The sequence below is a fragment of the Pinus tabuliformis genome, chromosome 2_2 (assembly GCF_031772625.1).
Source record: "Pinus tabuliformis cultivar Carrire ecotype Pingquan chromosome 2_2, CPIR1, whole genome shotgun sequence".
NCBI classification, from domain to species: Eukaryota; Viridiplantae; Streptophyta; class Pinopsida; order Pinales; family Pinaceae; genus Pinus; species Pinus tabuliformis.
The window spans coordinates 1,222,294,950-1,222,309,855 of record NC_142300.1 but is presented as its reverse complement, the minus strand read 5'-3'; the positions used below and the strand labels follow the sequence as shown (position 1 = coordinate 1,222,309,855).

Sequence of the window (14,906 nt, the reverse complement as noted above, 5' to 3'; positions counted from 1 at the left end):
TCCTCCTTCCCCATTTCTCCCTTGTTTCATCATTTCCTAGCCCCCCCTCCCCCCACCACTAAGCTCATCAATCCTACATTTTCTTTCCTACATTCAAATCCCAAAACCCCAAAACCCTAGCCCTTATAAAAATCTCCCAACCCTATACCTAAAACCCCTCAAACCCTCCTCCTTTCCCTAATAAAATTTATTCTAATATTCCCTAATCCCTTACTGTTTTCCCCTTCCTAACATTCCCTTGTTGCATTTTTTTTCCCCTTGGTGGCAGAATCCAACTATATTGCATTACAACACAACAGTTTCATACATCATTAAAGAGCAGTCCAAGCACAGTTCATATACAGCAGCATCTTTTCTTCAAGGTATTTTGTACAACAGTCATGGCATCTGAGCATTCATCGGACTATGAAGTGGAAACCCAAAGTGACTCACCCTTGGAAGAACAGGCACCCCGGAGGCCTCATAAAGGTGGCAGACATGTTAGAGAAGAACCGACCACCCTTACAAAATTGCAGGCCTGCCCTCTTGCCATGTTTTGTTTTCAGCATCAGTCATGCTATGAGTTTTGTCAAAAGGTGGCTAGTGTTCAATTTCATCATGAGCTGGCTCGTCTTTTCGTGCTGCACTTACATGGAGATCAAGCTATCTTCGCTGGTGTCACCTTCACACTTACACCAGAATTTGTCTCATTAGCAACCGGTATACCGAACATTGGTGAACCATGGCACAAGAAACAGAAGATTGACCGGCAGCATTACGAGCCATACATTAAAACCAGTTTCTTGAGGCAGCTCAAGAGAGTGTTCTCGTCCGATATCTGAAAGATGAATATGCTCCACTAATGAAGTTGATCATGAAATATTTCAGCTGTGAGGGACAGTTCTCTCGTTTATATGCTTATCACATCAGGTTGCTCATGCATTTCACCAGGGTACAGATGATGAACATTCCGTATTTCATTTGCCGGAACATAGAGAGGATGACCACCTTTATGCAGCATAAAAATCCTCAGCAACAACTTAACAGTGTCTATCATTTTGCTCTTATTAAGATTTTGGTGTTTCATCAGCTTGGAGTACAGGGCATCAATTGGGATGATTTCATCTCTTGTGACTTCTTCAGAGCCTCATGGGGATTATCAGAGGTTAAGCATGAAGGTGGACCTTCTCATCAGTATGAGCGCCATGAGACCGCTAGTGTGCCGGTATTCATCACATATCAGAGAGGCACCAGACATTTGTTTGCAGTGGCAAAGCGAGTGTTATCTCCACCCGAGGTGGAAGGGGCCTCACTTCCTCCATCAGCATCACAGGTACAGGACAAAGGCAAGAGGCCAATGCAGGATGAGGGGCCTTCAGGTGAAAGAGAGACCGACTTCATTCTCATTCATGATGATGATACAGATATGGGCCCACAAAGTGCCAAGCTTAGGGAGATCATCCAGGAGCAGCAAACAGAGATCCAAGCCTTATCCCTTGACTTGGAGAGAGCTAAGTGGACCATGAAGTACTTGGAGCAGAGGAACAAACAACTTGAGGATCAGCAAGCAATCATGGAGCTACAAAACATTCGCGAGAATCGCCAGGCTGCACAAAGGAGAAGAATTGAGCTTACGTCATTGGAGCAAGAGATTAATGAGGATTGGGAGGCCAATCTCGAGAGAGTTAACATGCACTTAGAGAGGCTATTGGACAAAGCCGAGAAAGACCATGCATTGCTGAGACACATGGCTTTCCACTACATGGCACGAAACAAGGTTTGCAAGGCCCGAATCAGGAATTTGAAGGCAAAATTGAGAAAGGCAATAAAGAAAAAAAAGAGGCAAAGGGAGCTCGATCGTCTTCAGATATTGGCCGAAGCCTCTTTAGCCCAACATAACACTTAATGAAGAAGCTCCAGCCCAAATTTCAAGAAATTTGGGGCATTTTTGGTATTTTTGCAAATTTTTGTACAAAAACAGGGTTTTTCTCCCTGTGCGCCGCGCCATGTGGCGCGCGCTTATGATAGGAGGCTCCAAATGCAAATTTTTTTATATTTTTGGATTTTTCATGAAAAATCATGATTGGTGGTGCATGGCCAAGAAGTTTGGGCAATTTTTGAGTCCTCAGGAGGTCAAAAACACCCTAAAAATGACCTCTCTGCCCCTAATTTCACACACAGGAAGCAGTCTTGGGAGATTGAGGTTTTGGAGGAGCAAATGGGCACCAAATTCAGAAATGCCACTTGGGTTGGAAAGTAGATAGGCAGAGATTTCCAACAAGCACACTTGGGATCAATTTGGACTTCAGGAAGTGCCTCAAACTCAGTCTCAAAGTGGCGCGATGCACAGAGAAATTGGTGCGGCACACAGAGGTTTTTTGCCAAATTTTTTACCTTCCAGCTCAGAAATTTGGCCAGTTTGACTAGTTTTGCTTTGTGATGTAATTTTTGATCTATCTTGATGTAATTGGATAAACATGATGTAATTTTGGCACTTATTTACTTGTTCTAGAGGATTCATTCACTAAAAAGTGAAAATTTAATGAATGAATCAGTTTCCTGGCATATAGGGGTAAGTTGTTTGACTACCTAGATTTCAGTTCCTTGTTTAGAATTAGTCCAAACAGCTCCTAGAATGATGAGCTTGACCCCTAGAGGCAAGGGAATGGGTTGGGCTAGTCTATATCATGTAATTCCTAAGTCATTTTCAGGGTTGGACTCTTGGGAAAAGTTGGGCACTCTATTGTACATTCATTTCTGCATTTTTGGCTAAGGAAAGACCAGGGTTTTGCAGCACTGTTTGGGATCCATGTGGCTTTATGTTTTGATGGTGTGCTTCTCTGAGTAATTGTAAGTTTATTAATGTTATGTGTATCATTTTCCTGCTTCTTCTTCTGAATTTGAACAAATGAGTGATTAAGGTAGAATCCATAACTGCTATGCTCTACCTTTGAATTTGTTTAAATTTTCATGTTTTTATCTGTTTAAGGAGAATTATTGAGACTCTCTTGCTCTCCTTAGCTTCTCACCGGTCTGATCTATCCATTCACTCACTTTAAAGCATCAAAGCGATTGCCTTCCTTGCCCCAATCGGAACTCTGCAGAAACTGTGCCTCATCCCCGAGCCCAATTTGCCTTTCCCTGTTTCCAACGTAAAACCCCCAAAAACTCAAATAAAATCCTTTGCACTTAATACCTAGCCTAAAATCAGTTGCTAAATCAGTCATCTCCAGCCCCATTGATTATCTTTCGCTGAGATTGACCCATAGAGAGCCCTCTCCTGTTCTCGTAGGGCTAGTTACGAGGCTGAACATGGTTTGATGTGGACCTAGAACCTTATCTTTTCAGCCTGAGACAAATCTAGGCTCTAACAGTTGGACACATCTGACATTGCAGAACAACTCACACCAGTAGAGCTCAACCTGGATTGCATGGAACATACCACAACTGGTTAGATCATGGACACACAGATCAAGAACAATCGCCAATAGAGGATACAATTATATCGAGTTGTCAAAGCAGGCCAACTCCTTCACTAGGGCAAGTGGTTCACCAGGGACCAGGTTCAATAGAAATTTCCTCACCTCATGGAGGCTCTGCACGCAATGGGGACCATTTCTTCCTAAGGGGGGAGGAATGATCCAGGTGGATATTGGTGGCCACCCATCTATTCCACCTAGACCCCCCAATTAGTTTCATTTGTTTCCTTGTTCATTTCAACATTTACTATTTTTAGTAGTTTTTTGGGTCTTGAATTTCCGGAGCAATTTTGACCCCCTAAACGACGTTTTTTGGGGTCCGCGGGCCTTGGCCTATGGCGAAACCTATAGTACTCGGTGAGATTTTTTCCTACAAGGTATTGTACACGCCAAACAGAGATAATATGACCAAGTTATGATCCCGGGAAATTCGCTGCCCAACTAACCCTAACGGGCCCACAAACTCTTGGTGTGACATTTCCTGGGGTTAGGGTTTTGGTTGTTTAGGGTTTTCTCATGTTTTCCAATAATAAATAGGCCATTGAGCCTCATTGTAACACAGTTCAGAGGCATGTAGCTGCCACATCACTTCTCAGAGATAAGCTACCATCGCCCGAGCTATCTTATTTCCATTATGTTTGTAAGCATTGTTCAATATTTTTCTATTAATGAAATGAAATGTTTTTCTACTGCATCTTTGTGTTTATGATTATATCTGTAAGTTATTGCGTTCCTGTTTAGGTTCAAATCATCTTTTCCAACTGTAATTTTCATGGTTGACTAGATGCAATATTTTATTAATGTAAAATTAGAACCTTAATTTTCATGGTTGACTAGATGCAATATTTTATTAATGTAAAATTAGAAAATAAACATTTATGTTCATTGCTTATTCATAGCAAGCCTCTTAGCATGGGCTCACAATCTACCAAATAATTTCGACAAAAGTAAATATAGTATTTAGTATTTAGTATTTACTAAGGTATTACAATCTCCCCATAAATTTTTGCTTAAAATATTTATTAAATATTTTGATTTTGAAATGCTTTATGGTTTTTGGGCAAGTGGTATTGACAAGCTGTGATATTGTCACAAAGCCTATTTACAGGTTAATAATATCTAAGGAAAAATGGAGTAGATATATCTTGTTATATTGTATGTTTATTGTAAGTATTAAGTTTTAATTTTAAAAATGTTATAAAATTAAATTAAAATAAAATATTTATATATATATTTTTTGAAATGGTTTATGGTTGTAAGTATTAAGTTTTAATTTAAAAATATTATAAAATTAAATTAAAATAAAATATTTATAAAAAATTTAAGTTCGAAATGATTTATGGTTTTTGGGCATGTGGTGTTGATAAGTCATGGTATTATAGCAAAGCTTATTTAGAATTTAATAATATCCATGGTAAAATGGGGGTGGATGTTCATTGTTAAGAATCTTGTTATATTGTAAATATTAAATTTGTACGCCTTTATTAATTAAATTTAGATATGATTATCATATGATAAAATTGATGTTAATTTAAAACTATACTTTATATGTTATATATTTTAATATGATATGCATATTATGATTTTCTTTTATCTAAAAAATGTTCATAATTTGATTAATAAACACGAAATTACAATATAAAAAAATTGAATTTAAAAAAATATTTACATTACATATCTACCTTACAGTATATATATATTAGTTATAAAATGCAAATTATTTTATTATCTAATAATTTAGATTTATTTAATAAAAATGGTAACTTCTTTCCTAAAATCTTTATGTGTCATCTAACTTTATGCATTTTGGAATTTTTGGTTGGAATTTGGCCAAACAATTTTTGGTCAAAATCCTGATTTTTTGTTGCTTAAAATGCACATTTGATTGTGTATATGAATTTAACCCCTGAAATCCTAAGGACTCGGATCGTAGAAAGTCCATAACTCAAACTTGTAATTCCAACAAATCCCTTCTAGATTCTCTACAAGTTCAACTAGAAAATATACTTAAAAAACTCCAAAAAGTATAACAAGTAGAACCAGTGTTGTAGGGTAGCATAAATTTTGGTGGGTAGTAACCATTTGTAAGTCTACATTTTATTGGTACATAAGTGTTGAGGAAAACATAACGAAGGGTGAGAAGTAATTCATGGTAAATATATTTATTTATATCTTATTTCTATCCATTTTCATGCAAAATTTATTTAAATTATGAGAATCATGAGAAGTAACTCATGGTAAATATTTGTTTACATCTTATTCCTATCCATTTTTATGCAAAGACTTAAATTATGAGAATGATGAGAAATAACTCGATGGTAAATATATATATGTACATCGTATTCCTATCTATTTTCATGTAGATTTACTTAAATTATGGTGAGAAGTAACTAATAGTAAATTTGTTATTTAAGTGATGTAGAGTGCAAATTTTAAGAATAAAAAATCACTAAACAAACATATAAAACTGATGCATGAATATTGCAACCATATCCATAAATTATGACAAAATATGTGAGGCACTTATCCATATAACATTATCTTGTGTAAAAGTTACAATAATACCTTACATTGATGATCCAATATTCAATTGGTTTAAATTTTTTTAATATTATTAAAAAAATAAAAAATTATATTATTAAATACTAAATTAATAATACTCAACAAACAAACAAAAATTAATAATTAATTTAAATTGTGAGAAATCATGAGAAGTAACTCATGGTAAATATTTATTTTACATCTTATTTCTATCCATTTTTATGCAAAGACTTAAATTATGAGAATGGTGAGAAATAACTCGATGGTAAATATATTTATTTACATCTTATTCCTATCTATTTTCATGTAGATTTACTTAAATTATGATGAGAAGTAACTAATGGTAAATCTGTTATTTAAGTCCGGCAGGCTGCAAAGCTTAAGAATAAAAAATCACTACACAAATATATAAAACTGATGTATGAATATTGCAATTATATCCATAAATTATGACAAAATATGTGAGGCACTTGTCCATATGACATTATCTTGTGTAAAAGTTACAATAATACCTTATGATCCAATATCCAATTGGTTTGAATTTATTATTATTATTATTAAAAAATAAATAATTATATTATTAAATACTAAATTAATAATTAATAATTAATACCATACTCTCTCACAAAAACAAATAATTAAATATTTCTCATTAGAAATTTTGAAATTTACATCCTTCCCATAAATATTATTATGGACTTTACATCTTTCCCAGGTTTTTCCATAAGAAATTTTCAACTTTACATCTTTCCCAACACTGTATTTACAATACATAGAAATCTCCAGATAGAATAACATTACTGAAGATGGCGGGTCCTTGGCTGTGTACTTCAGCAGCCTGTAACAAGAAGATGATGTGGGCTTGGCTGTGTGCTTGAGTAGCCTCTAACATATGCAAGGACAACCTTCAATGTCAGATATTTCTTTTTCACTTTTTATGAGAGCTGTTGATAATTCCAAGGGTGATATGCCATGCTTCTGAGAAGCATATGCTTGTGATCTGGATCATGTTGATCATCATACTTTGGAAGCCAATTCCAAGTGCAATCTCTGACATTATATACAACCACTTTCAAACTTCCATGGGCTCTAAAACACATATATTTCCCCACTGCAACACATTCAAACCAATTGGAACATGATGTTCTGACAAAATCCTCAAAAACTGCATGTGGCATTCTCCCAATCTCCTTCCACTTCCACTCTGATCTCACTGAATCCATGATCTCAAATTGCCATATTATAATTGCAATCACAGTACCATGTGAATGTTTCTCAAGGCCTCCCACCATGAAAATCTTGGACTCACAACTCAGCAACCTAGTTGATCTTAGATTACAGTTATCATTGACATGATGATCCTTAGTACAGAGAGGAGGCATGGCCACCATAGTCCAGGACCTTGAATGCATACTATACAGGAGAATGCCAATGCCAGGGGCCTTCAAGGTTATGCAGAGGACAAATCCATTACAGAAAACCATCTCTTCATTTCTAATGGACAACCCATCTGGCAAACTTACTGTTGTCATAATCTTCCAAGCCCTCGTTGAGGACTCATACTCTTCAACCACAGACAGATTCCTTCTGTCTTTCCCTAGCACCATCACAATGTAGTTGCCATTGCCAAGGTCTGTGATGCAGCTGGCCATGACTCTTGTGATGGAAATCATGGGTGGAAGTGAAATCCATGACTCTGTCAGTGGATTGCAAATACAGAGCTTGCAGACATCAAAAGTTGGCATTGAAGACGAAGGCACCATGTCCATTAACAGCAGGCCACCAGCAGACCCTTTAAAATTCAAATGACCATATTTACTATACTCTGGAAGGAATGAAAAACGCATCTCTCCCCATGTATTTGTTGTGAAGGAGTAGACAAGGGCGGGTACGACCTCATTGGGCGAACTCAGAAGAAGCCATGGCTGACATCTGTTGTTGTCATGATGTGCTTTGTTCCATAGATTGATGAAATAGGGGCTTGAGAAAAGCCTGTTCCAGCTGTTGCAGACTCTGCGAAAACGAGTCAGGCTTTGGACATCAGGCAGCCATGAAAGCAAATTCTCTACCAGACCATCAGGAAGCTCACTCCATACTGAACTATTTAGTTCTTCATCATCATCATAATGTCCCACTGATTCAGCTGATGGTCTTGACAGAGTTGAGCTCTGTGAATCTGCCATATCAAATTCTAATCCCAATTCCCAATCCTGTTCAATTATTCTGTTGGCTAAGCCGAGATTTGATAGGAAAATTATATCGAGGAATCTGATGCTGTTACCCAAGTGGCGAATTTTATAGGAAAAGAATAGTTGGTCTGTGAGTAAGGATTGGATTGGATAAGATCTTGTGGATAATGTGGAAACAGAGCGAAAACGATGGAGAGTGGGCAGGTGCGCTGAATATTGTAAATAATTGTAATGATAGATCGTTGTGCATAGAAACGTCGCCGATGCCAGATGGGCAGGTGTCCAAGAAGATAAGGATGCCATGCAGTATATATAATTATATACTTATACTTGTGTATATCTCAATCCATATCACTCCCACTTGAGTAGGTGGGTGCCTCCAGAAGGAGAGATATCCTTCCCACTTTCATACCCGAACACAGTTTTCCAGATATCTTGTCCCAGGTTTCTACCCCAACACACAGTTTTTGGACACAACACATTGAGTAGAGTGGAGTCCACGTCATTTATTTTTAATTTTTTAAGGACATAAATGTGTTTAATTTAAAAAATCAATCTTCTTTTTCTTTTTGTAACTTTTAAACCGCCATAAATGTGTTTAATTTAAAAAATCAAATTTTTATTTATTTTGTAATTTTTTATTGCCATAAATGTGTTTAATTTTAAAAATCAAATACTTAATCTTAATCTTTTTTAAAGTCATAAATGTGTTTAATTTTAAAGATCAATTTTTTTATTATTGAAGTTATAAATCTGGTAAAAAATATTTATCAGTTTAGTCAGTGTTTTTAATTGATACGATACTGGATAGTTAGTTAAATTAAAAAATAAAATAGTGAAAAACAATAGAGTAAATTAGTTCAGTTATTATTTGTTTTTATTTGGATATATATTTTAGTAGTTTTCTATTGAATAAGTATTAGAATAGCTAACATCTATTTATAAGTGTTTGGAAATATTTATTTTATTATATATTTCACCTTGTTAAATATTATTATTATTTAAGAATTTTTTTTAGAAATTATATAAATATTATTATTATTAATTTTTTTTTAGAAATTATATAATATTTTTTTTTTAATTGTAGTTTTTATTTTTATTTTTTATTGAATAAGTGTTAGAATAGCTAACATCAATTTATAAGCATTGGGAATATTTATTTTATTATATATGTCACCTTGCTAAATATTATTATTATTTATTTTTTTAAGAAATTATATAATAATTTTTTTTTATTGAATAAATGTTAGAATAGTTGACATTAATTTATAAGTGTTGAGATATTTATTTTATTATATATTTTACTTTGTTAAATATTATTATTATTTAAGAAATTTTTTTGGTAGAAATCACATAACATTTTTTTGGCTTACATTAGTTGGTTTGAAACAAGTAAGGTCAAAAATTTTTGTTATGTGATTTCTGCCAAATACTTTTCTTAATTCATTATGGATTAGAAATGATTATTATTATTATTAATGATAAAAAGAAACAATATATAAGTTAAACATATATAATTTTTAAAAAACATGTAATAAAATTAGTAACCATAAATATTCACCTCCACTTTATTATGAGATTCTTAATTTGTAAATAGCCTTTGTTACAATACCATGGCTTATCAATACCCCATGCCCAAAAAACTAAGTCATTCCTATCACACTTTGCCCATATGACTATTTTCTTTAAAATTAATAAATTTAATTAAAATGGCAAAAATGGCATGACTACTTTGGAGATAAATCTCAACTTTTGATTTGTATATATTACTAAGAATTATTCTAAAATATTATATGGAGGTTAAATACCTACCATCCAACGTAACACCCCTCCAGTGATTGTAAATATTTGTGAGTTACTTGCATTTACTTTTATTACTAAAGACTTAAGAACTCTCGAGTGGAAGCCTAGTAGAAATTTGATTAATTAAAGTGCATTGTTGTGTTTATCCTTAAAAAATTAAATAAACAAGGGAATGTTGGATTTCACTGGAGGAAACCTTAGATAAAACTCTTTTACTAGAGAGTTACAAGTCAATTACCTTCTTTCCTTCAAGATAAAAGATGATCTCAAAAGAAAGGAGCCAAGGAAGGCAATCAAGGAAAAAGGAAGTTGGAGGCACCAGAAGGAAAGGGAAATGTTCAGAAAAACCTACACAAAATATTGTGAGGATAAGGAAGGACATTGCCTGAGGTATTCTTGAGCGCAACAAAGAGCCAGTAGAAGCCTCAAGATTAATATAAGTTATAGGTTGGACTTTGGAGGGTTATTTTGCATGTGAATTAACCTTGTTAGGGTTCTGACAAAGATCTGGTCTGGTATAAAGATGTTCAGGGAAGAGAAAATGACATAATTTCCTTTCTCAAGGTTGGGTAGTGAGGTTACCTAAATTCCTAGACCAACATGAATTTGATTTTAGACAATTTGGTTATGGAATGTGTTTATGAAACAAAGATTGACATATAATGGGACTAGAATATGCTTGTGCAATTGCATCTTATAGCTGAGTAGCCACAAAACCTATCTATATTCAAAAAACCTAATAATATGAGATTTACATGTTGTGTGCAAACTAGGGTTTTCGAAGAATAAACAAAGTAAGCACAAACTTGGTAAATCATTATATGGTTGAGTTAAATATTCGAGGTATTTTCTTTGTAGAATGTCAAAAACTAATAGGAAATTAAAAGCTACTAGGAAGGGTTCTCTATGAGCTGAAGGATTGTGAATTAAACTATCTAAGTATTGAAGAATTGTATGAAAGAGCTTGTATTAACTGAATGGTGAAAAAGAAAAATAACGGTGACCGAGGGTTATCGCTTAGGTTGGTTCCCTAGCAAGGTCGGACCCAACTGACCACTTAGGAACAATCTTGAATCAGAGTCGACGGATAAACAAATTCGAGCACTTAAAACCCAATTCCAGACTGAAATTCATGTAATTACTATGCACTAAAAGAGAGGAAAGAACTTTGCCATACACATTGAAATGCTAGATTGGAAACTCAAAACCACGTAAACTCGTAAGCTAGATAAAGAGTCTTCTGTAACTAAAATGAAGTTTCTATTAACAAGGAATTCTGAACTATTCCATACAAAGCACATAGTAACTCAATTGTTCTAAAAAAAAGCAAACAAACTATAAACCGAAAAAAAGATATATGCATACCCATAATATACGAAGAACTGAGTTTAACGAGCACACAAATTAAATTCATCATGTTTCATCATCGACGAGCATACAACAAAATGGAAGCAAAATTTGTGTTAAGCATGTCATTGAATAAAGGGGGAAATTAAATATAACATAACCTCTAACAGAGGGTTTCCAACCCTAAACATGAAATAAAGAAAAGGTTTACATAGTTGATAACCCTTACAACATTATGAACCTGTTGACGGTGCTGGAGCCGCCAACATGTTAGGGGATCTCCTCGGTAAGAAGTCCCAACTAGACCTCAGACCATTTGGTGTAGGAGTCCCAATAGTGGGTTGTATGGTATTTCCTTGACTGCAGTTGCGCGCAAAGGAAAGTAAGATGTCCCTGTTGGTAGCAAGGGTGTGACATGCGCAGCAAGCCAAGGAAGGTGTATGAACAGTTCTAACACATAAAAAATGGGGTGAGTGCGCCCCTTGGAAACTTGTGAAAGCACATGGCTTGGAAGGGAACACACGAGCGAAGATGCATCACAAACTGGAAAGAAAGTAAGCTAACAATCCAAAGTGATGGTTAAACCAACAACACATCTCAGTAAGATTCATACATACTTATACAGAAAGAGTCCATACATGCATGCGTAAGCAAACATATACATATATCATTAGAGTAACCAAGATAGCTGAAATACAATAACAACATATGCATGAAATGTGTTGGCTCTGTTATATTAAGAAGTGAAAGTTCCAATCATATAGTACAACCATGACCAACCACTAGTTCCCCGGGTATGTTGCATGTCAATCCTCAAGTTTGATTTGGTTTTAATATATATATTTCTTGCCATGCATGTCGCCATGTCTCTAGATATAGCAGGTGTTCGACCATCTCTCAGCAGTTCAAGATCAATGGCCTCCAAGAGAGCAAGGTCAAAGGACACCGGCAAAAGCGCAACTGGAGAAGCAGTTGAGTGAGTGTCTATGAGTTTTCCGATATACGAAGACACCAAGTTGATCGTAGACAAAGATATCAAGATGAAATGGCAAGAGGTCAATGATGCATTTTCAAGCACATTTGGGGAAGATATTGAAGACCTTCAAGTCTATGTGAACATTCGCAAGTCCAGCTTGTACTGAATTGCATGTGGGTGTCCCACGTTCCCATGCGTGAACATGATACATTGGATCGTCTTGCACACTAACCCTGAAACGACGGTATTGAGTAGTGTCAGCAGGATAGAGATTGCTACCTTCAAGGCACAAGACTATTAGCAGATGTACCACTTACCGAAGCCAGTGATCTCCATGGAGACACCCTTAAGCATACCCATCGATAATGCCAACTCTAGGGATACCTTGAAGAACTGGTTGAAGGAGCTAGCCAAATTCAGGATGACGATAAACCAGATTTACAAGAGGAAGATATTGTGGAAGGCGTATCATTATTTGGTCATCTTTGCATGTTGCTTGTATGGCCAAGAGAGCAAGGAGACCTTCCTATAGATTTTGGTGATAGCATTGGACCAACTGGCCAGAGAAGGAAAATAATGCAATTAGTCCGACATGTTGGCTAGGATGAAGGAACAGATAAAAGGAGCTCTACAGCCGCCTAAAGGTCAGCAAGCAGAAATATACATGTCTGCTTACATCTTGGATGCAATCTTTGTCCATTAGCAGTTTCCGGGTTTGAAGTGGGCATGAACATCAACAGAAACCTATATGAACACTTATTGTAAATTTTTTTATGAATGCAACTTCCGAGGGGTCATCACACAGTTGTCAGACCATTTTGTCACCCCGGTGTACAAAGATGATATTTGAGCAAGATCCACCTTGCATGTTGCAGACAACAATGGAGGAACTGATCGATATAGCAGATTGGTATGTCTCACCTTTTGGCACCTTAATACGGATGTACAACGCGGAGAAGCCTCCGAATGTTTTTCTGAAGTTTTCCATGGACAAGCTCATCATGCAAGAAGTATCGTACCACATCTTGGCAGGAATGTCAGCAAGGATGCACCAGAAGAAGAAGGCACCTTGGCCCACTCTTCCATTGCAGATCGGGTTGTACGAGATACAGAATCTCAAGCATGTAGATGCCGAAACAGAAGAGTTCAAGAAATATCCTTTGAGCACCAGGAGATTTAATCCATATGACCCACATTGCTTTGTGAAGGATCACTGCATGAGAGTATAGTTTCTGTGGATCCACGGGGCATGTCATTGGGCTGAGGAAGACTCGTGGAGATATTGTCATAGCTTCTCCAGGTCCAATGAACTAGTCGACATTGCTGTGGAATGGTTAGCGAAGCAGTGTGAAGCAACATCCATGAGAGCACCAACAGTAGCAATAACACAGGTAAACATATTGTCGTGCGAAAAAGGAAAGAGAAAGATTGTCGACAGTGCAGAGGCAGAACAAAGCTGCAAGTTCAAAGTAGATCTACTTTTGGAGAAGTCATCTTTGGCAATAGAGGTAAAAGGGTAGCAACGCGAGAAGAGGACCGCGCAAAGGCAAAGAGAAAAATAGGCGATGGAGGAAACAATGAAGGAGTTGCATGAGTTGAAGGAGCAACTCTGGAAGGAACAGGAGCTGCACAGATAGGAGAAGGAAGCACAGCAGTGACAGACACAGCAGGGGGCGCAACATGCACAGATTGATGAAACTGTGCCCATACAGGTAGTAGACTCATTCGAGCAGCTGGCACAAAGCAGACAAGGTGAGTAGTCGCAGGAGCAGGACTTCGCTCAAGAGATTGAACAAGCACTTGAGCAGATGGATACAGATATGGAGCAACCAGAGTTAGAGCAAGACATTGACCTCATGCCTTACCACCAAGAGGTCGACCCACCAGCTTCACCGGATATGGCAGCAGAGCACTTCCTAAGCCCACCAAGGAGAGACTGAGAACCTTGGAGACAATCTGGAAGAAGAGATGCACAACATATCATTCGACGAGTCTAAGCATAGAGTTGTGCAATCATGCAAAGTGTCTACTCTAGATGACCATGTTAGAAAATTATATATTACAGAGCAATGGAACACATAAATTATTGCAGAAATATAAACACAGAAAATGCATAAAACAAGAGAGACACAGATATATGTGGTTCACCCAGTTTGGGCTATGTCCATGGAGAAACAACCAGTCCTTTGATTTATATTATCCAGCAAACTGAAGAGATACAACCTACAACATATCCGCTATAATTCCCTCTTCACTCTCAATCTCCTCTCTCTTCCTCACTCAGAATACAGATATGCATAGATGCAATACAATTCCCTCATATATAGCGAGGGGTTGCCTTTTAGGGCAAAAAACCCTAAATTAAACATAACTTCTACCATCAGATCTCCATCTAATGAACGACCCAAATTGACTATGAAATTACAACATTTTACAAGGTAATTTTACATCTATTATTAGCTTCGGGGTCACTGCCCCCGATCCCCCCATCAGGGGGGCTCCCAAAAAGTCGCAACCGCGCCCCTTGGACCCCCCTTGTAGTGAATATTTTGTGGGTGGCGTTGCTGCCCCATTTCAAATTGGGGTCCAATG

The 14,906-nt window shown here is 36.5% G+C and overlaps 1 protein-coding gene across 1 annotated transcript; it reads right to left on the bottom strand.

Moving 5' to 3' along the window:
- Positions 1–6,621: 6,621 nt before the first annotated feature.
- Positions 6,622–8,321, bottom strand: LOC149197895 (F-box/kelch-repeat protein At5g15710-like). The gene has a single exon (XM_089406024.1). The coding sequence runs from the start codon at positions 8,180–8,182 to the stop codon at positions 6,935–6,937; it is 1,248 nt and encodes a 415-aa protein (XP_089262150.1). The 5' UTR covers positions 8,183–8,321; the 3' UTR covers positions 6,622–6,934.
- Between the last annotated feature and the right edge of the window lie 6,585 nt (positions 8,322–14,906).

Bases quoted from the DNA above. Each gene is read 5' to 3' on its own strand.
- LOC149197895 (XM_089406024.1), bottom strand. From the start codon at position 8,182: ATGGCAGATTCACAGAGCTCAACTCTGTCAAGACCATCAGCTGAATCA.